The sequence below is a fragment of the Anopheles coluzzii genome, chromosome 3, assembly GCF_943734685.1.
Source record: "Anopheles coluzzii chromosome 3, AcolN3, whole genome shotgun sequence".
Lineage (NCBI taxonomy): Eukaryota > Metazoa > Arthropoda > Insecta > Diptera > Culicidae > Anopheles > Anopheles coluzzii.
In genome coordinates this window covers 20,411,475-20,434,631 of record NC_064671.1, presented here as the reverse complement: position 1 = coordinate 20,434,631, position 23,157 = coordinate 20,411,475, and the positions used below count along the sequence as shown (strand labels likewise).

General features: G+C 46.8%; 1 protein-coding gene and 1 long non-coding RNA gene across 4 annotated transcripts in view; both read left to right on the top strand.

The window, feature by feature from the left end:
- The window catches only part of LOC125907429 (uncharacterized), an 89,852-nt gene that overhangs the window by 12,386 nt on the left and 54,309 nt on the right, over positions 1-23,157 (top strand). The window lies entirely within an intron of this gene.
- Positions 6,773-23,157, top strand: part of LOC120959969 (uncharacterized) — a 70,694-nt gene continuing 54,309 nt past the window's right edge. For both annotated transcript variants that reach the window (XM_049609414.1, XM_049609413.1), the window contains exon 1: positions 6,773-12,453. In XM_049609414.1, the coding sequence (XP_049465371.1) occupies positions 11,185-12,453 (1,269 nt within the window). In that variant the 5' untranslated portion in view covers positions 6,773-11,184. The remainder of the gene's footprint in view (positions 12,454-23,157) is intronic.

Below are 23,157 nucleotides of genomic sequence, written 5' to 3'. Positions count from 1 at the left end.
AATGTTGCAATGCTCCGTTTTTCCTCCCTGGCGCCTTCCTTACAACATTACCTTTCATTCGTGCTCCCCCGCGGAAAAAGGCGTTTTCCATTGATGCTTTTCAATGTTTTTGCAAAAAAAAAATGGAACGATGGAAGCATAAAAAATCGTTGCACCACACAGCAAACCCAAAACCAACCCGATCGATCGTGGGGGAGGTATCCCGAGCATCTAAAGCTTCTTTTCTGCTGGTCGCCCGTGAACAGCGACAAACTACGTCACTGCACCGTTCAGATCCTGCCCGATAGCTCAAAAGATCGAGGTAGACAAAAAGAGGCAAAACCCGAAAGAATACTTGCTCCAACATAGCTTCCGGGGAGTGGGTTTTGTGACTTTTTTGTTTCCTTCGCAAAACGATCGTCCCTCCCACAAGGATCAGATGGTAAGAGTGGATCGAATTAAACCTACACCGAGGCTCTCTCTCTCTCTCTTTCCTTTCCATCCATCACAGCACCTTAATCCCAGGCGCCGTCGACAGGTCTGGGGCGGATGCCTCCAGCAAACGGGCCGCCACCGCGCTCGCCGGAATAAGCTTTCTTCTACGTACAGCAAAAATCCGACTTATCTATTGGCCCCTCGCGGCTGCAGAAGATGTATGTGTGCCCGGCGATATGGACAAAAGTTTGGCTCCCTTCGATTGGTTGTTTTGGATCTTTCAACGCCTTCGTCAACACGAGAAAGAAAAAAAACACGCCACCACTTGAGGAGCGGCGGAGATCAACTTACCCGAATGCAAGCATGTATGCATGTGTGTGTAGTGTAGTGTGCACGTGTTGCCCTAGTGTCTATGCTGTACGCGTAACTGGTCGTTCTGTTCAGTGGCTGCCTCCCACCTCCCAAACACCGGGGGAGAGGGCAACACTGTGCAAGAAGGAGGCCACGAAAGCAGCGCAGCGTTGCCAAAACCGGCTGGAGGCAACTTTTGGATGCCTTCCCAGTAGTGCATTCTAAATGCCCAAGCAACGCGACGCCCGGAACGTTGCGAAAGGAGCGTTTGTCAGGACGTCTCTCACTCCGTCCGCCACCGGTATGGGGTGCCCCCCCTTTTGCACCCATTTACACATTTGTTACCGCGTTCGCTCTACGCTAAAGCACAGCCGCCCCCAGCCGCTGTTGCTGAAGCGCCCTCTTCTGTCTCTTACGGATGTGCATCGGGATGGGATTTTTTTTTTAGTTTTAGTTTCAGCTTTCCTTTGCTATGTTCCACCCCCGTAAAAGATAAATCAGAATGCACATGATTTAAAGGTGACAGGGGGGACGGAAGATCCTGGGACTGGCGGAGTGGCGATAAGCGACAGGATAAAAAAGGAAAAGTTGGGCTTCGTTCCAGCAAGCAGGGCGCGCGATCGAAGAAGACAACTCGCATCTTCGCAGCACCGGGTACGCAAAATGGTGATCAGATTTTGCACCCAACCGCCCCCTTTGCACTCAGCCCCCTGCTATCAGGTCACTATCGATGCTGCGTTTGTTCGAGGCCGCAGCGACGGCAATCCACCGACGCACAACTGCGCAACCTTCTTCCGTGTGCTTTCTTCGATGCACAAACAAGCAAAGAGGAAGAGATAGCAACACACACGCACACACAAACACATACTTCTCCAAAAGCGAATCTTTTGCGGAGCGTGAAATAAAATCAAAATAAGGCCCGCCACTTCGGCTCACTTGGGGCTCTGTGTGTGTGTGAGGGCACACAACCTCCGAATGGCGCCAATGTTGGAAGGCTAAAGTAGTTATTTTGTCTCACCGTATCTTGCTCACCGTGTGCTGTGGTGAAGGAGTGTGTGGGGGAGGGGAGATGTAGTTTTTTAAGTTCTTTCGTTTTCCCATCCCAAGTGCAGAATCTCTTAGCTGTTCATTTCCAACTAGCGCCACCGGATGTGGCGACTGCCGACTTTTAACTGGCCGTACTTGCCCTGGCACAAAATCGATCGATCGCAGCGACTCATCCCTCCCTGCCCACGGTCCGCACCCGCCGCTTGGTTGGTGAGTTGGTAAACATCTCACGAACCGGGCTTTGGTTTTGCAAAATTAAATGAATTCAATTTCCAACATTCATTTCCGGAACGAATTATCAATGCTATCGTTGCAGCTGCTGCAAGTGCTGCTGGAAATAATTTCATTAGGATTGCTTGCTCATTTGCACCGAGAGCTATCGAACCAGCGGGAGCTCTTTTTCTTTACTCTTACACAATTCAACAAATTGTGTCACCGGAGACTAAAAAAATTGTCAAAAAATATTAAACTTGCGGCATCATTAAACCCAACGCTGCGCCGAAACAAGATACGAACGAAATAATCAAAAAGACGTTTGAAATTCTCTCTTATTACCACCAGTCTGGTCTGGGGTACCAGCTAGTGTTGGGTTTCATGAATCTTTCGTTGAGATTCATTCAGATTCATTTCGTTGAGATTTCGTTCAGATTCATGAATCTTCAGTGATCAATGATTCAAATCTGGAGCCGAATCTTAAACGATTCATTAATCTCTAAATATTCGCAAATCTTCAAAGATTCACGAATTACTGAAGATTCACGAATCTCTAAAGATTAACGATTCTTCAAAGATTCGCGATTCTTCAATCTCTAAATATTCATGAATCTCCAAGGACTCATGAATCTCTTAAGATTCATAAATCCATTAAAATCCATGTATTTCTAAGGAGGAATCTTCAGAGATGTACGATTTCCAAAATATTAAATTTGCCCAATCTCACCTAAAACTTGCCCGTTGTCAGTTCAAACATCGCATGAACCGTCTTCCTGTAGCAAAACAAACTATCCGGCTAGGTGGTACTTACCGAGGAGTCTCGAAAGCCTGTATAGGCTGACATGACCACGTAGGTCTATCGTGATCAGGCCAACAAGAGAGTGAGAGAGAGAGAGAGAGAGAGAAAGAGAGAGACAACGTAGGTTGTTACGCCAAGAAGAAGAATAATAAAAAGCTAGAGAGCTTTCTGATTTTTTAGAGATTCATGGATCTTTCGAGACTAATGAATTTTTCGATATTCATTAATCCTCCATTAATCTTTCAGATGCATGAATCTTCCCAACCGAGGTTCAGATTCATTGATTGAATCATTCCAAAGATTCATTCAGATTCATTCATCTGAATCAGATTTACCCAACACTAGTTTTAACGGGACTGACAAGAGCGAAGAGAACCCCCTTCATGGTGCACACAATTATAGAGCTAAATTATTTCCAAAGTTACACTCGAGCAAAAGTGTACCGTCGCCTTAAGGAGAAGATACAGACAACATACCACAGAAGCGGGAAAAAATACCACTCCAAAAAGAACGAAACAAGTGCCTATAATTCGTAGAGAACGAAACAAAAAAACGCACCCGTCGTGATTAACCATCCCGACTTACCAAACCACTGCCTCCGACCGAAACATTGTAGCGGCGCTGGGTTTTTGGAAATGCGATCGTAAAATCTGCCTACTTCCTTTGCCATATTCCTCACGCTTTCTAGCGCCAGATGGGGAGTGGTTGGGAAAAGTGTATGCGATAAAGACACCCTCACAGTCCCGTCCTCCATTCCCATTTTCTGGCACGATCGTTTTACGACGCGCTCGAATCAGCTGCTAACTTTCAAAACTTAATTTTAAGCATCGTCGGGTTGAGAGGGACTACAGAGGAAGAGCTGGCATTGCGGAGACCGTAATGACTGTCATGTCAGAAGAAAAGGATGCAGTTTACGATTTTATGACAGTTTTGCCGGATGTGTATCCCCTTCGTAGCGGGGTAAAGCGTGTCCCACCCTTGGTGCTTTTCACGAACACGTCTTTAGACGCGCTTTCGCCTGTTACTTTTTACCATACGGCCCCAACGGTGCTCAACACTACATTGTGAGTGGATCAATAACCATTAATATGGGCATTACTAGCGCAAGTACAGTAGAGGGTAGTTTACTTCGTCGTCAGTTTTCGACCCTGAAGCACTGTCGTGGGGCGTTATGAAGTTCATACATTCGTTGGAGTCTTCCAGAGCTATTATGAGACTCGTTTAAGATTTGTCAGAACAGCACATCAGAGCGCGACACAAAGCATCGATCAAGAGTTTGGATTGCTTTGAGGACTACATTTAACAACAATACGTTATTCAACTGTTCCCGAAGGTACTTCAAGTTCATTCAAACGTTTCCTAGAGACGATAACGCGATTCCTGCTTTATCTCAGTATGGGAGTAAATTTATTACTTACTTTTTCGAGTAATCCTAACTTAATTATAGCAATGATATGATTTTTGATGATAATTTTAATAAAAAAAAAGTGATAAAATATAGTGATATAATGAATAAATAAAGCATTTATTCTATAAACCAAAGATCTTTCTCGTAAAACAGATGGCCGACTCACCTTCTGATATCATGTTTTGATGTTTATGTTTTGATATCATCAACCAAATCATCATCAACCCTGCTTTATCAAGCTGTTAAAATGTTTGCGTATTTTTATGTCGTTTCAATACACTTTTCTAACTTTTTGGACCTTTCCATTTTCAAAAGCTTCTAAACTGTATCCTTTGTTTGCTAAAATCGCTGGCATAATAGCAGCAAGGCAACATCCTTTCCCAGGTGTTTATGTAACATTCTATCAACGGGTAGCGCGTCATAAAATCCTCTCCCATGCGAAACAACCCGCCTCCTTAACTGCACCGATTCGATGGACTTAAATATTTATCCGTGAACGTAGAATGTTTACGTAACAACAGCTGCTCCACACAGTTGCTTGAAAGTGAAGGAAACGCTGGGTTTACTCAATCGCTTTCATTTTGTTTAACCAACTTGTTGTGTGACCTGGTCGTCACTGACTTTACTTTCTATCGCAAAATATTGAACTTTGATAGAGTTGTACCTGGTTTCTCTATCGATAACGTCAAACACCAACAAAGAGTAAGCATAACAAATCGTACCAGCAACAGAAAAAGAAGGAAATTGATGGCATAAGAAGCTTCACCTTCACCTTCCTGTACTAGCAAGTCCACTAATCATAAACCCTGGCCCCGACAGGGCAATGCGACAGTCTCGGCCAACTGCACCTCGGAACAGCTGCAACTGCAGCCAAACATTTCCCAGTATGCAGTATTTGTACGATCCTTATCGCATCGTGTGTTTTTTGCTGTGCTCCCACGAACAAACTGGCTAATTCTGACCACCTGAAAGTTCCGCCCACAAACACACAGCTGCCGGAAGCAATATTTATTACAATTTCGCGGCCAGAATATTGATTTCTTCACACAGAACTTCTGTGTGCACAGGCCGGATTTTTTGCTTTCCCGCTGGTCTGCACGTTATACGTTACCAAAGAGGGGAAATGGTTTTCTTTTCAACTATGTATGAGTGTTTTCTTGTGAATCGTGTTTTTTTCGTAGCCTAACACACATCACAATTCGTCATTCAACTCTCTTAGCACGAGTAGTTGCTAGAAACTACTACTACCACTCATTCCACCCCAATTGTCAGCAATGCTCGGCTTGCGGTCGTGATTCGATTTTTCTTCCCGCCCTTCTCACCACCCCCGGGGCGTCTTCGCTTTGCCCAAAACGGGGAAGTTAGTCTTCAATTAGATTCGACCGTACCAGGAAAAGAAAAAGAAAACAAAAACAACACAGCGCAAACGATCAACTTTGGTGCAAACCGCCGCTGGCTTTTTGGTGTACGCGCGGCGAACCAGCGTGTGAACAATATTCATTATTCATGATATGATCCAACACCCGTACAGCCGGCTGCGCACCCAGCACACCCTTACACTAGGGTCGCCCCATTAAATGAGGACGGTGATGACGACATCACACCCATATCGAAACAGAACCGAGGGGTGAGCGAGACAGCGAGCGCGAGCGCGTGGAAAGCCGTAGACATTTTCATTTGCGCTAAGTAGCTGAAAATATCCTCCTCACCCACACCATCATCGTCCTCGCCACGTGCGCGCCGCGGTTTTTGGTCGTGTGAGCGGGGAAACCCCGATAAGATAAAAAAAAACTACAACGACAAAGCAACAAAGCATCGTCATACCACTATATGGAAGGGGGGGGGAGCTTGGAGAGTATGCAGACAGGACCAAATTGCGGCCATAAAGCTGCCTAGTGGGTACGATTGATGGGTACGCGCTGTGCCACGTGGAGCTTACTCGAAGGGGGTTTTACCACCCGTTATTTACCACCAAACGAATATCCCATCGCACACATATTTAAGAAGGGGAAAAATTCATAACAACCACAACACACTCGAGCGTTCTAGCAAACACAAAAAAAACGCCCCATAAGCCTTCGCAGGAAAGAGAGCCTTCACCCTTTTTTCCCGTGATTTGATTTATTTCCACACTTCAATCGGGGCGAGCGGGCGAACCGTGTTTGCGTCTCCCCCGGGTCAGACGGTGGGAAATGATGATGAGACGCACGACCAACACTGACCAAAGGGCATTGCACGAGACGAGTAATTTGTGTCGACGACGAACCTACAGCGGGGTACGCGGGATCGATAAAGATAATTTAGCTGAAAATGTTGTGTGCTATTAAGTGCAATTATAAGTAAAAGATTTACTTTAATAAGAAGACAAGTTCATTGTCTTTTATACTTCACGAGTCAATTGAGCATATTTACTACCACGCCATATCATTACCTCGCCGTCCATCTCGCACCATCTCACGCAATTTGTATCCTTATTATGTATGCCACATAACTAAACAATTTACATTCTCCCGCTTAACCCCAATTCTTCTAATTCCTAGCTATCTAGCCCACCAACGACAGCGCCAGCCGGCAACGGAAACTGAAGGGATACAGATAGCATCAACATTGACAGCGGTTTAGCGGCTATCTAAAATGGAATGGTGTCATCGAATATCCTTCCCAAATGATCCTTCACAAACGAACCCTCCCGTCCTAACCTGTACCACACCAAAGAACAATCACCTATACGCTAGCGATACAATGCCGGTGCAATGCATCACAACAATTGTCTGTTAAAAGTTTCAAACACTCCCTTTTCTCGTTAAGTGTACTGGCGCAGTATAAATTTACCATATCTTACGCGGTGCTCTCGATCCCCGAAAAAAACCGAGCCATTTTGTGAGTAAAATAGAAAGAGCTGCATACACGCACACACAGAGGAGAAGCAGTCTTAGGAGAAGAGAGATATTTACACAGACCTATTATGGTAGGAGAGTTATTCATCAGGTAAAGCAGTTGAAAGTCACACGGAACCAATACGCTTGGTAGATGAATTGAACCGATCGCGAAGTAAGTAAGCAAGCGGGAAACCCCACACAACTGTGGTTTCCAAATCCACCACCAAATTTGGGAATTGTAAACAGGTACAGGAATTGTAATGTATTTTTTGTAAGCTTCTTTTACTTCCCCACCTACCCACTGCGCTACACGTCCACTACTTTTGCAGTACCCTATTTTTATACCGATACAAAAGACATTGAAAGATTTATCGTAAAAAAAGGAAGCAACGTCATTGACCAAAGCGGACGGCTCGGGTCACTCAATACACACCAACAAGTGTTGCAGTAAGCGACTCGCACGCGCACTCACACATACATAAAGCAATCGTACGTACGCTTCTTGCGGGACAGACAGGTTTTAGTACAAGTTTTGATACATTACTATTTTTTTCTAATTTGCTACAAACGTTAACATTTGTAAGCACTTGTTGATATAGGGACCGAGGGACGATACGGAAGCAAAAGCAAAAGAAAATACTAGGACAATACGAAAACGGTTTGGAACTACGAGCAGCACCCCTAGAGCGGGGTAAGCCGACGAACCCCAAAACCAAAACGAACAAACCAAAAAAACCGATAACCTGAATTGAACAATCGTGCCGGTTGTGGTAGTTGTTTATTTAGTTAGATATTTGCGAATGTAACGAAACCAAAGGCATCGGATGTATGTTTAGTGTATGATAAACCCCAATAAAGGCTTTTTTCGTTCGAGACGATTCGCACAAACGATTCCTGCACGTGACTTTGAAGGCCCATCTTTCGAGGCAGTTAAGTCTTAAGTGAAGACGTGCAGACGCGCAGCCCCCAAAAATCCCTTCCCCAGAGAAAGTCGATCCGGATCGGATGCGGCTTACCGTACGCCAGATTGCGCCTAGCTAGCAGTAATATTTTATTGGGAAATTGTATTTTTTTGTAAGTTAACTGAATGTGGTTTACAACAAAGCAGCAAACTTCCCGGAACAGCGGGGCAGCAGATAGGTTGAAAGCCTTTGCAAGGCGAATGGGGTAATTTAGGATGTGACTAATACAAATAATTATACTTAGCAATGAGAGCGCAAGAGAACGATTGTAAGCTACAGCGGGACACACACACGCCAACACACGAGTGAAGCAACTCTACCGACACACGATTAGGCACCGTTTCGAATGCACTTGGATGCACCACCGTTGACATTCGTAGCAGCACACTGTGTACACGACCACAACGGCCCAGGTTGTAGCGAGAATGGTTTTTGGAGAAGGAAAAAAACGGCAGCAATATTGACACACAGTGAAGCAAAGTCGATCGGCACGGGGTTAGGTTTCTTTGCCAGTAATTTTACGAGTTAGTCCAGCAGAAACAGCAGAAACCAAAACACACACGAATAATATAAACATATAAGATAACCGAATGATAGAATATACCCGATGTTTGTTGTTAGTAAGGCGCAAGTAGGAGGAAGTATCACAAGCGCATGCCCCCATTTTGGACGCACTTTCAATCAAAGCCATATTTTCTAAAAAAAAACAAGCAAGACAGTGTGTCAGCAGAGGAACACATCGCGTAAAGTGTGCCGAGCCAACAAGCGAAAATTGATGTTTGACCGATGCAACAACATATAGGCACACACGCAGATATATGTATGGTATATACGGTAGATGAAATTATTGTATTGTAGTAATGTTACCTTTTGCAAGCGATCCGTAACACCCGTAACAGTGCATACGCCCCAAACGCGTTGCATGTCACTATTAGCAGCATGTTGGTATCGCTCGGTAACGGTTTGTCATATTTTTGGTAATTGTTTTACACGAACAGCAACCGGTGTTGGTTGAAACGGTTAGGTTAGGTGTGTACAAGAGGCAGCGGTTTTATCCGGTTTTTATCCGGATTATAAAGCGGATTTGAGATAGACAAAGTTATTTAGTTTACTTTTGCTCTATTCCCTTTCTGCCACTGCTTTTCTCCTCCGTTCCGTCGGCCAAACGTGTCGCCTGGCGGTGGCGGCAATGAAAGCTCCACACCTACCGTGGCCTGCAGGGTCCACCTAAACTACGCTATGCAAAACCATGTGTGTATGTATGTATGTGTATGTATGTGTGTGTGTAGAATGTATCCTTGAGCAAACCCGCACTAATCACCTGAATGGTAGCTGAATGTTGCTGTAGCGTTCGAAAAAATCGATGGGAAAACTATTAAACGTATACTTAACCACTGTACTGCTGCATGCAAACTAGCGGGCTTAACCGTACACCGTCTGCACCTGGGGGGGCGAACGTCGCAGGTGAAGAACGAACACCCGCGTGCGACAGAGTGTTCGTGTTGGTTTTCTATCATTTACTCCTAGCCGGGAGGTGACTGTGCTTTGACTGTTAGTGTCTCTGACTGTCTGTCTGTCTGTTTAGGACGCGCGGTACTAATCACTTGCCGACAGTGTAGAGGTGTGCAATTTATCATACTCTAAAACTCCCCCCATTCGTAGTAGAGCAATCGTCGTGCGCCTCCACTTCTATCGTCGTTTACTATTACATTCGCTCCACTCACTGAAAAGAACGAAGAAGCAAGGAAAAAACGAATCATAAGCAAAAAGGAGGGGTTCGTCGCTGACGCTTACCGCGAAGAATAAGAAACAAACAACATACACATCATGCAAAAACCAAAAAACCACACATACTTGTAACAAAACCCACTCGATAGCCGATACAGTAGCGAGAATTGTCGTTCAAAACTAAGTTTAAATAGCTAGACAAGGAGGTGAGCAAGATTTTTTCTTACTCCCTTGTAATAAATACACCCACACACAACATACACGCTGAAACAAACACACAAAATCACACAAACACACACACACACACAAGTGAAAAACTTAATCTTAAATCCAGCACCTAGTGCGCACCCAAAAAATAAGCATTTTTTGATAACTGTCTACAGAGGTTAAGGGATAGGAGGCGAAAGTGTCCCTGCAAGCGTGCGCCCAGAGGTTTATGTTGCGCGCAAAAAGGATACTGTAAAGTGTAAGGCGTTTCAGTGTTACGGTGTAGTGTAGTAGCAGCTCGTTTGTAAGTGTGTCTGTGCGCGGAGAGGAGAGCTAATTCAATCGCCAAAAAAGCAGCAACAAACAGCAGAAAGTAACACATAGACACACAGTAAACCGATACCGTCTTACTTTGCATGCGTGTAGATAAATGTCGGGAGGGGGAAGTGCCCGTAGCGATATAGGCCCGTGTGAATTGATCAAGCAGTAGCCAGATACAGAACAAGAAAAAAGAAAGCAAGAGAGAGAGCGAGAGAGAAAGAGAGAGAGAGCGTGCAGCTTCCGTTGTTGTTGTAAGCGTATAGGTGATTTACTCCTCACAACTGTGTGCTATATAGAGCTATATTCGTCTACTAATCATCCCATCGGTCAGTCGTTCCGTCAAAACCCTCCCACCAACCCTTCACCTTCCCATCCAAAAGCCAACCAATCAAACCACTTGTCAGCGGTTAAAACGAACGGGGAGAAAGCAAAACGCCCCGCGAAAGCTATCCTGTTACCAGTCCCCAACTCGTCGCCAGAGGCCAGAGGCTGACGCGAAGCTCCTGTAGGGGGTGGAAATTCGGGCACTATACTTCACACGTACCCGCACCCCAATCTTCCGGCCAGCTGCCACCCCCACACACCCACAACAATCTTCATCGCCACCCGAAAGCATCGTCGTCGTCGTCGTCGTTATATATTATTGCTGTTATCATATTGTTGTTATTATCACTGTTGTTGTTATTGTTGTGGATGCGACACTGCGCCATCGTTATCGTCGTCGTTGTCGGTGGTGGTGAGGTTGTTGTTAGCAGCAACACCAGCAGCAGCAGCAGTAGAAGCAGTAGCCACCTCTCTAGCCGCGTTTGTAGCAACCGTTAGTCACCCGTGCCGGTGTAAGAACGCAAGCGCAAGATGTATGCAGCAGCAGGTGGCGCCTCGCTGGCGTCACGCCAGGCTCGCAAGAAGCAGGCCCAGCAGAACACGAAAAACAAGGCCACCAACCAGCAGATACTGCGGGAGAAGCTGGCCGCGAAGGCGGCCACCACGCCGACCAAAAGCAAACACTTCCACCAGCTGCCGGCGTCGTATCTGCGCGCACCGCACCAGCACCACCGGAAGCTGAGCGCCGGCTACACGAGCATACCGGGGGCGGAGCAGCAGCCACCGGCGGCGGCACCGCCGATGCACCACCGGTTCGCCGACCATCCGTGCGCTTCCTACACCGGGCCGGCCGCCGTTACGCCCAGCGCTGCCCATCACGCACACGGTCCGGGACACCTGGGACACGCGCACCACCACCACCACCACCATCACCATGCGGGCGGTGCTGCCGGTATGCCCGCCCATCCCTGCCATCTGCACGGTGCGGCCGGTGGACCGTCGGGCCATCCGCCCGCCTCCGGTGCATCCTTTCCGCCGATGCCGAAACCGACCGGGTTCCGCGAGTACGACCGGCTGGTGCGGCGCCAGCAGCTCACCAAGTCAGCCACCGCCACCCTGCCGCTCGTTTCCCAGGCGCAGGAGACGCCACCGCAAACGCCCGAGCAAACGCTCGGCGGGTTCGGCGAGCCGGCCCACCCGCACCATCATCCCCAGCAGCTGCTTCTTTTGGAGCAGCAGCATCACCAGCACCATCATCATTCCCAACAGCACCTCGATAAGCTGGGCCACGACGACCAGGACGAGGAGGAACAGGAACAGGAGGAGGAAGGGGAGGAGGAGGCCGGAGATGCCGACGCGCTCACGCAGCCGCTGACGCTGCAGATACCGAACGATCCGATCATCATTACGCCGGCCACACCGCAGGCCACACCGCCGGGCCGGCTCGGGCTGAAGCCGCTCGTGCTGACGGACGACGAGGAGGTCCGGCCGCTGGCCAGCCCGGCGCCCGGGGCGCTCGAGCGCAAGTGCAGCGTGTACCGGGCCCGCAAGTACGACGACCCGTTCGAGGAGCGGCACTACAACGCGACGACAATGAGCAGCGCGCAGCACCACCAGTACCAGCCGGACGATGTGTTCTTCCCGCCGGCGGGCGGCAGCATGCCGAACGGGGGCGGCCACTCGACCACGACGACCACGCCCGGCCACCAGCAGGGGCAGCTGGCGAAATGGGACTCGGAGTACTACTGCTGCGAGTGTGACCACCGCCAGTACGGTGTGTGTACCTGTGATCAGTTCGAGGTAAGCCTTGCGCACACTTGATGCGCACCAGATGACGATGTATTCTCCCCGCCATTCAAGCTAAATCTTCGTAGCAAGTCAGCAGATACTGGAAAGAGTGCAGCACTGTAAGTAAATGACTTGGGAGATGATATTTTCAGGTGTAAGGCAGCAAAGGTTGAGTACTGAACACTTCAAATTGCGTGAGATGCTGTGATGAACATCACCCACATCCTTTAGATATCATTTCCACGACACAATGCCTTCCAATAATCGAACATCCTTAATCGATACCTCAATTCACGGCTTATCGCCAACTTTATCTTCATTTTCAAACCATTGAATATTACATCTTGCTTATCGTTCGAGCCTCAGTTGCGGCTCCACACTCTATTCACGGAGCCTTGCCTTTTATTCGCAATTTTAAATGCCACCCTGGGAAAAGCGGGATAAAAAAGATAACTTATCATCAAATCGAGAAATTCTCACCAGAGGAGAAAAAAAAAAGAAAAAGCGTTTCCATCTTTGCTGCCACTGCTCTCTGGCAAAGAAGATGCTATCTAAACTCGCGTGCAAAACGATTCGTATCAGCTCTTGCAGGCCCGCCGCCCTGTATCCCACGACAGCATGTGCACGACAAGGAGCCGCCTGCAGAACTGGAACGCTATCAAAATGATAAATCACAATCGGCTTCCTTTATGCTATCGTTTATTACGAAAACGTAGCCAAGGGAACCGTAGCCGGTCGTTGGTATGCATGGGAGGACAAAAAAAGGCCCTCAAGCTCCAAGAAAGAGAGAGAGAGACGAGTCAAACTGTGTGAGTTTCCTTGCCCACACATGCACACAGCTCTGTGTGTGTGTGGGAATCCAAATGTGGCGTTGGTGGGAACGATACGATTCGATACAATCTTACACTCGATCGTCGGGAGAACGGATCACAGCAGCAGCTTGAAACGCCGAGAGCTCTCCGCACGATCGGCCAGCAGCCCGTTTTTATTCGTTAGCGTAAATCAAGCTGCATCCTGTTTCCAGCCATTCGATACACATATATATCTCCCGTGCGCTACTACTGCTACTTCTTCTCGAATCGATTCGTATCGAGCAATAAGTCCCACACGGCTCAAAAGCCTTCCCCAATCCCCCCAAACTGTGGATGGTGCATTTCTCCAAGGAACGAAGAGCAGCCGCAAAAAAGCGGATGGGTAGTCATCATAATAACAATAAAAATAAAAAATCCAATGCTCTGGCCTTTCACTGTGGCGCTTCCGACAACCGACGTGAAACACTGGCAGGCGAATGGGAGCATGTAATTGAATGTATTTATGCTCGCATGAAAGCATATTATGTGGTCGGTAATAAAGTACCACTCACACTCTCCGCCGGTAAAGACCAACGTGGGAAGTGGTTGGGGACTGTGGGTTTACCAGAAGCACTCAATTGTGCCCCGGCTGGTGCGCTTCGTTGATTGAGAGCGTTTCGTTTGTATGGGGAAATGATTTTTCCTTGCGCCTCCACATGCTTTCCTCTCAATCGTTCCGTTTTTACTGCGAATAACAATTCGCTTTCGATTCGTCCATCGAATGGGGAACTTCGAAGTGCATCTAAAGTGATGTTGTGGGTTAGCTGCCGGGGCTAAAGGCTACTTGTCGGGAGTGTAGTTTGGAGCTCGTTCACTTTACGACGACTCGTCATGTTGCCAGTTATGGCCGAGGGTTGGATGGTTTAGGAGAGCATGTCGATCAAAAGCGCCACCGTGTACACAGGTTAGATATTTTGTTGCAAGGTTCAAGCTCAAGACATTGTGGATACGCTTTTGCTGGTACGTTTGCTACAGTGTGGACGAAGTCATTCGCTTTTGCGGTTTAATAAAGCATTTGTCTTTCGTTTATGATGCTTTATCACACGAGAAGACAAGATTGTTACGGAAAAAGGGCATATTATTGTTACCACAGAAGAAGATATCGCTCTTGACCGAACCTAACAGTCTGCATGCTAATCAAAGCCCTTGTCAAACAGGCTGAAGACAACTTAAATCAACAAAACAGCACAAAACGTTTCAAATCAGCCCGGTACAGGCCAGACGCACAAGAACCGTCCTCCTCCAGGCCTGCATAACTGCAACAACATAATCAGCGTAAGTTTGACCATTACCCCCGAACGGTGTCGCTCCATTGTCACCGTGCACTGTTATGCAGGCACACACACAAAACGGGTCAAAGCTGGAGCAAAACCAGATACACAGAGCAATGACGGTACTTATCGGATCGGTTTTCAAAGGTACATCGGAAACCGACCCAGTTACCTTTGCCCAACCTTCTGCCAGCCCTTCCCAGCCCTGCATTACATTATCCTGCTGACCTGCTGACACTAACTGTGCTGTGTCCCTTTTGCACACTACCATGCCGATGAACGGGCCACCCGTTCCTATCATGTCCGGTGCGCGTCCGATGCTGCGAAAAGGGAAGCGCACCAGCCTGTGAAGAGCAGCGAGCAATCGGTCCTCCATTGTTCCGAAACGAAAGTTCAACTCGGACGCTCTTGTGTAACCTCTGCTCCACCTTCGAAACGTCCGGTGTGGTGCTCGGTTTTTGAACATCCCCCTCCTTCCCGTTCGTTAAATAGCTTTGTGGTTGTGGTTTTACCATGCCCCCGGGGTTCAGAGCTTTCGCACACATCGATGGACGAAATCTAATGAAATGGAAAACATTAATGCCTTCTGCCAGCAACTACGGGCGGAAGTAGAACGGGGTCCGGGTGCAGTGCCATAACCCGCACGACCTTCTCCCCATCTTCTCGCTCGGTAGCCGCTTAAAGCCGTCGACCGAAATGCTCGGAGCGAAAGTCGTTGCTAACTTTTTCAATTATGAAACAACGGTCGGCGTGTCTGTGCATCGTCGTGTCTGCATCGATCCGCGTCATTATCGCACGCAAAGCGGAACGGCGATGGTTCTGTTTCCACTGCTGGTCCATTTCCTAGCAGATCCACCATTGTTGCAGTTGGCAACTTTCTTTTACAAGTGATTGACGAAATCGCTTCCGGTTGAAGATTTTTTTTCGATTGTGCCAACGAGTCTAGCTAATCTTAAATCTGTTTGCAAATAGGGTGACAAGCTGATGGGTAGTGAAAAATGCGTAGAAAGTACGAAAAACCCTTTTAGAAGGGCTTTGGGGATGAATATTAAAATAAACACAATGTATACGTGGCTTCATTTAGGAGTTCTGAAGTAAAGTAGAATGCGTAAAGACGACGAGTTTGTGACGTGCGCATATTATTTATTCTAAAAGCGTATGTGACAAATAGCCACAGCATAAAATATTACCAAATATCATTCAACAACGTTACAATTATATCTGAAGAAAGATTTCCCTTTTATGGTAATTTATAGCGAAGCATAAAGTGCCTAAAAGAACGTGCCTTTTTATTTAACACACAATCGTCAGCGTACATTTAATTCTCTGCCTCACACTTAAAGCTTCAAAATGTCAACACTGGACGTGCGCACTTGCACAAAGCTGACGATTGCAAAAGTCACCGACGGCCCCGGGGGGAAAGATGGTGTGATTAATGTTGCTTTAATTACACACACGCGATGGTCAACATTAATCTTGGGTTTGCGTTTTACGAGCATTCGCACGCCACGCCGATGATCGACCGTGTCTCCAGTGGGCATTGGGCGGTAAACGCTGGTCAGCCTTTGGCGTGAGCGTGAGCCAAACCCTTCTCGGTCGGCGCAGGAATTATTGCACGGTATCTCTATCTTTTTTTTTCTTCTGCTTCGCTTTGCCTGCTTGCTGTATTGCACTAAAAACTAAAATTATGCTTTCGGCTAATGAACGCTGAACGGTACTATTGAAGCTCTCTCACTCTGCCTCGCTCGCACCAAATACCACACACCACATTCATAGGTTAACCATTGCAGTGTGCCAGGCCTGGTGGACCCATTAATATTGTTTTAATTAAATTTCGTGATTTTAGATGTCAAGCATATTGCATACCTGCGTGTACTAATGGGCAATAAATTTGAAATGTTGTGTGTTATAACACTTTCGAACGAACAAAGAATTCTGAATGGAATACATGTTATGAAATTCTTTAAATTTTATTTAAATTATAGACACAATTTACCCTTCTTATTCATCCCAAAAATAAACATTGAAAAAAGCTTTTTTGTATATTTCTGTAAAAAATATAAAACGTAGTAATACACTTTCATAAGACTTTGGAGAACTTTAGCTTCAATCAAATTAAATAAAATACGACAAATACATCAAACATTCATAAATAAGAGCAAATGCTGCTTTTTCACTATGATATGCTATAGTAGATTTCAAACCTTTGAAAGCTTCACTTTGCAAACAACGACTGCATCATGCAAACGACGAACCCTAGACATTCAGACACGTTTAAATAGAACGACAGAACACAAGGCACAAGCGCTCGGCACGAGACGAAACTCTGTACCCCTACCATCACCCCGGGGAAATGGCGACAAAATCAACAGAAATTCAAACTGCAATCCATCCTCTCCATCAGAACGTCAGTGGTGGAGTCGCCATTTTTATTATCTCCCCATTTTCGACCAGTTTCCTGATGTTGTTCAGCGATTTGTTCGCTTTTCCTCGGAATCGGCACACAGAGCGTCGTCCAGCGATTGTATTGCAACCTTGCTCTAGTTTCGGCCCCGTGCGGTATCTGTGTCTGTATATATCTGTGTTAGCCATGGCTTTCCTCCGTGTCAAGCGCGCCCCTCTTGCTGGGACTGCAGAAAACCAAAGTCCATCAAAATCTCCATTCAAAGTACCGCGCAGCGCAGACAACCGAACAAATGGAAATGGGGCAGCAACAAAAAAAAACGAAACCGGAGGCATATGAAATATGGAAACGTTTCACTCACCACCGATGCTTCAACCATCGATGCTGGTGTCTCGTCCACGGCAGTGCGCCATTGGGTGCTGCCATCAGTGTGAGCACATGGCACGCGGCGCAGCGCCATCAATTCATCCGAAGCTGCACACAGCCTCGCCTTGGCGCGTTGGCGTGTGTGTGTGTGCGCGCTGTTGTGGTTGTCAAAGAAATGAAACACGGCTCACTTCACCTCCCGGCTGCCCGGCTTGAGCGCCACCTACCACAGTGCGCTTCATTGGAACCGTTTTACGGGGTTTCGGTTTTATGAAGCTCGCAAATGATTGAATTGACGGACGGATTCGAGCGGATCCGGCGACAACCAACCACAACGGGAGCTACACAACAGAGCATGGCTATACACACACACACACATCCACACACACACACACCAGACCGTTTCGTGAGTTGTTTCGTCCTCCTCCAAACAGGCGGCGTGTCCTTGCCGGATGTGTGTGGCCTTCACCGGGCGCAAGTGAGAAGACCAACGTCTCTCTACTTTCCTTCCCCATCGCCCTTCGATGGCAAATGACAAACAATCGGTTGTATAGTGGAAGAACACACACACACACACGCCAAACAAGCTACCGGGTGTCCTACCCACATGGTCCATTTGAGCAAAAACGAAGAAGAGAAACATAGAAAAGCGGTACAATTAATATGCACGCGAACTGTGGCCACTTTTCCTTTTTTTTCTTCTTTCTTTTTTCCAACATTTTCCGGGCAACACGCAACACAAAACAGCACAAACAAGAACAAAAAAAGGGCGGACAATGACATAAACGCGAAAGGATGGCTTTTTGTGTGAGCGTGTCTTGCTGCGCCCGTTGTCACTTCGGTGACGGCACACGACACGCCACAAACGCGTACAGCCATGTCGGTAGTTGCTTTATGATTATTGCACACTTTCAAGCACCAATGTCACCATACAGACGAATGTGGAGTCTCGCTTGTTTTTTTGTTACCTCTTGCTTCTGTTTCTGCTGTCAACACGGCACGTTGATGCTGCTGCTGCTGCTGCTGCTTTCAGGGAACGTGCGGAAAGCCACAAACATTCATCCCACCCCAAGGCAGACATAGTGCAGTATGCCTTTGACCTTTCCGGGCTTGAATGAAGGAAAGGGGTGAAACATTTCACACACCCTTTCGCCACAAACACACATCTGCAACTGCAATTCATCTTAGTATGAGTGATGTGAGTGGCACGACTGTGTCTGCCGCCGGAATCTCCCACGGGTGCAAAACTGCAAACTGCATCTTCGCAAACCTTCATTCAGCCCACGCGTACCATCAGTCGGTTTGAATGCGTGTGTGTGTGTGTTTGCGACAAATTTCCATACACTTTGCTAGTGTGTTGCCGTGTGTTCCCCACACTGTACCGTTCGCTAAGAAAACCGGACTAGGCGTGTCTAGTGCGCTCTCGAACGATGCAAATCACGTGATGGCTGCATTTCACTTGCAAATTGCAAAAACGGTGCCGATGCTGCTGCTGCATCTACCAATGTGTGGTCGTCGTTGGAATGCTCCCAAAATTGATTTCCAACGGCGCAAGCATCGGCTGTACAGCGTCGTCAAGCGTTTTGGCGAATATGTTGCAGCAAAGATGTATCTCGACTCGACGTAGCGCGGGTGTGTGGGCAAGCAAAAAAGAAGCTAACCTTGTTTATGGTATAGAGGCAGTTTTTTTGTTTGTTATCATATTTAGGAATCCATTTTGGTATAAGAAGGGGAAGTTTTTGCTCCAATTTTGTCATGTCGAAGGTATCAGAAAATGTCAATTGAATTGAGGCCTTCGGGCTGTGTTGTTGATGATGATCCTCTGGTCATGTTTTTTAGCGCTTTGGATAGCTTTACATACAAAATGTGCACAAATTGTCGATATGTTAATGTATGTATTTATGTAGTTTGCTTAAGAATACTCGTTGTATATACCTTTAAACAATGTTACAGCAAAGTACCATCAACTTAGCAAACTTTTAAATGCTTATTGATTTTAAAGAATACAATGCTGATATGTGTAAGTAGAGCTTAGCTAAACTGTAGAAAAACCTGTCCAGTTGAATCTCATAAACATGCGTAAAATGCATCAAAGTGACACTTTTGAACATTTTCGAACAACAAATAAGAAGGAATTGAAATTTTGTTTCCAAAATGGTAGGAAAAAGAAATCGCAATCATAAGAATTTGGGAATTTTATATCGAAACACCAATCACATCCGCAAGTTTTTGTTTTTGTTTTACCAGCGCTCAAAAGTTGTATAGGTTATGAATAAACGAAAATACCGTGGATATTAAAAAGTTTTTAAAAACGTTCTTAGATGTTTCTAAAAGCGTGAATGACAGCAAATACATTTCATTTTTTTACAAAAAATCACGAAAAGATCTCTATTTACATAATTGCAGTATATCTTGCGTTACCGTTACCAATGAGCTTTTATAGCGATTCAAATTGCCCTTGTGATGTGTAATTCAACAATAAATGTTGATAAGAATAAGAGCCACTATGAATTTTTCTCATTTTTATGAATTTATGTTTTAGTTTAAAATTGCTCACTGTAACATAATTTAGTGCAGCAATAAGCCAACACATTTACAAGCCATTTATGCGCCTCCAGCACGTGTAATTGAAGCCTTGTATGTTCCACAATCCCTAAGACTTACTGCCAATCATACGGCAATGGCTCAGCTTGAAACATTCTCCCACGACGGAATCCCATGAGCAGCAGCAGCAGCAGCAGAACCACAGAGACGTTTATCTGATAAATATTTAAACTCATTTTCACAAGCCCAGCGCCAGATTTTGACGATAGCCACTTTCCGTCGGGTGTGTTCACCCCGGAACGCTCAATCTGTTGCCACTCTTGTCCCGCGCGCACGCTAATAAAACAATGCCCAGCTCTTCCTTTTCGGCTGAACGGTTCCCAAAAACGGAGCCGTAACCATAATCCCGAACGTACCCGTAAGCACACCTGCGCCAAAAACTGATACCCGCAAAGGGAAAGACCGCCAGCCTTCTTTATTGGCAACGGTGTGGTTCCACAAAAACTACGGGTACAACAACGCCCCCTCTTCCGCCCGGCGCACACGGCTCAACGCAGCACGGCGGCTGAAAATCGATAAATCACTGCAAAACATTTGCTCCTATCTCAGCACCAGAAAAAGGGGTGGGGAAGGGGGAAGGGGCCGCTGGGAGGCCGATATACCACTACACACAGGAGCTTCTTCTATCTTTCTGCAACTTACTCATATCAACTGCGACGACCAAAAGAGAAATAAATGGGCAAAGAAATGAGAAATGTTTCGATTCGATGTTGGGGTTGGGGAAGGCCCAACTTACCGGAAAGAAGAAAAAAAAGAAATCCCGCAACTGCCGAAGCAGCACGAAATCGGGGGGAAATGTTCCACCCTCCCCCGCCCAACACACTGCCATGTAACGATTACACTTGCATGTACAGACACACACACATAGACAGAGACCTGTCAGAATTGGGCCGAGGACTGAGACCTCGCAGCCGACCAGGCACAAGCCAGACGCGTAGCAGAGCAAGCGACTGTGTAGCGATGCTTCAAAACAAGCGCTCAAATTGCACCACCCCCCGTCTCCTAAAACCCCTTCCGCAAGCCCTCCCCAGTCCACCGGCACCCCCTGTGGGAGGTGAAAAACTTTGGCCACTTGCCCGAAAGACTTTGAAAGCGGCGCGGCAGTTGCATGCGCGGAAGGCAGTACGCTGCATGCATCGTGCATGCACAAAACCACACACACACAGTGCACAAGGCCATTCCCGGGACCTGCTGATGCCGTCGTGGTGGTCGTCCTCGTCGACGTAATATCTCCGTTTCTCTCTTTCTCTCTCTCCCGCCCAGTCTAAAGGAAGTAGAAACTTCACTCAAACATCAGCACGATATGTGTGTGACTGTGATGCGAATGCACAACGGTTCCCGGGCCCGCGTTGTCCCGGGGTACGTTTCGAAATGCATTTAGGTGTAGGCGGTGTAAGGGTGGTGCGGGAGATCCGTGAGCATCCGTGGGTGGTGGAAGGGTCGGGCGTGTGTTGCAACGGATCGGACGTGCAAGGCCATTTGGGATAAGGAGCCCGGATGCGAGACGAGTTTTTCCCTGGAAACCACCTTCCGTCCTGATGCTCGCACGGCAGTAGTAGGTTAAGGTGATCTTACTCGAAACGATATTGAAGGTTTGACACAGTCGCACAGCAAAAAACTGCCACCATCGCCATTTTGGGGGTTGAAAAGTGTTGGTAAAAACTAATGGGACGTGTGGAAGTGAGTGTATTTCACATTTAAACAAGATACCTCAAGAAGAAAATAAATAAGCTCTGTTCTTATAGGCCGCAACAACTGTAGTTGCTGTATATCTGCCTCCTCCCGAAAAGTCTTGTGTACCTAATAGCAAAGTAGCAATGTTTTTAAATGATCAGAACTTGGTCTATACGATATTTGATCAAAGAATGTGTTTGTTATTTCATTATAGCGACTTCAACTAAAAGGCATCATGTTGCATTCATACTCTTTCACTATTACGAAAATAGGCACAGCCAAATGAAGTTGCTCGAAATGTGAATGTGCATAACATTTCATTCGAACCGTAGCACATAAACCATTTAATTGCACCACTCAATGGCGACTCTCTCCCTCTTCGTGCAGTTCCAGCACTTTCTTGCACCAATGAATCACTTTCACGGCTACAGTGGGGAACAATAATCATCATACTGCATTTACACAGACATGCTCTTTGGTAGGCCATCAGAAAAAAATCATCCCTTTTTCCGGCTCTTCCTACCACTTGCGCTAAACAACGACTGCTTGAAACTAGACGAGCCAGCCATCATTTTCATCTCGTTTAACTGCAATAGCACTGCTAACGCTAACGCTAACACACACTAAAAAAAGTCCTGCACACTACATACGGCAACGAGATCGGTTGAATGCGAATGAATGATGGGAATGAGACTTGAGTGTGGTCCATACAACCAACGAACGTCTGTGTTCCGGCAGGATAGCACTCACACACACACACACACACAAAAAACTTTTCGCTGGCATAGCGAACGCCGTACGAACAAGGCGTAATTGTATGTAGAAAACGGTATTACATTATGCGAATTGAAAAGCACTAATGCAAACATATTTCCCTAACCCCGTTCCACCCCACCCATTCCAACCGTGTCTTTCCGCATCCCTCTCGTTGTAAATCTCTTTCTCTTGGAGTGATTTTTTTTTTGCAACCCCCATCTGCTTCCACAGTGTACCAACCGAAATCCATTCGAGCGTGGTACGGTTGCGCCTGTCATTCAACGGGATACGAACGAACGAACGAACGAACGAACGAAAAAAAACTAGAACAAACTACCGTTGAAGCTGGTGGTGACGGTGGTGTAGTATCTGCCCGGTGGTGAAACTGTTGCCACCTTGTCATCGTTTGGTAATCCTTTCTCTGGGGCGGCAATAGAGACGTGATTCAAGCGCTCCGTGGAACCGTGGGCGAAGTGTGTTGCGAATGCCCCGGGAAGCTGGCACCACTACTATCGCCCCACAGGTATTAGGACGCTTGACATATGGCAGAACACAGGAACCTTTCGAGCCGCTTCGAGTCTTTGTGCTTCATTCGTCAAGCATCAGTGGCTGGTGGAGCGCACACGTGGAGTGCCCAAACCCGCCATTGCGGAAAGCCCAAGGTTGAGATTGATTAATGTTCTGGCAGCTTAATGAAACTAAACTCGCTCTAGACAGGTCGGGACACTTTAGAATGTGAAGCAAAAATGAGTGTACATTCAAATGGGTAGCACAACTTAAAACACTAAAA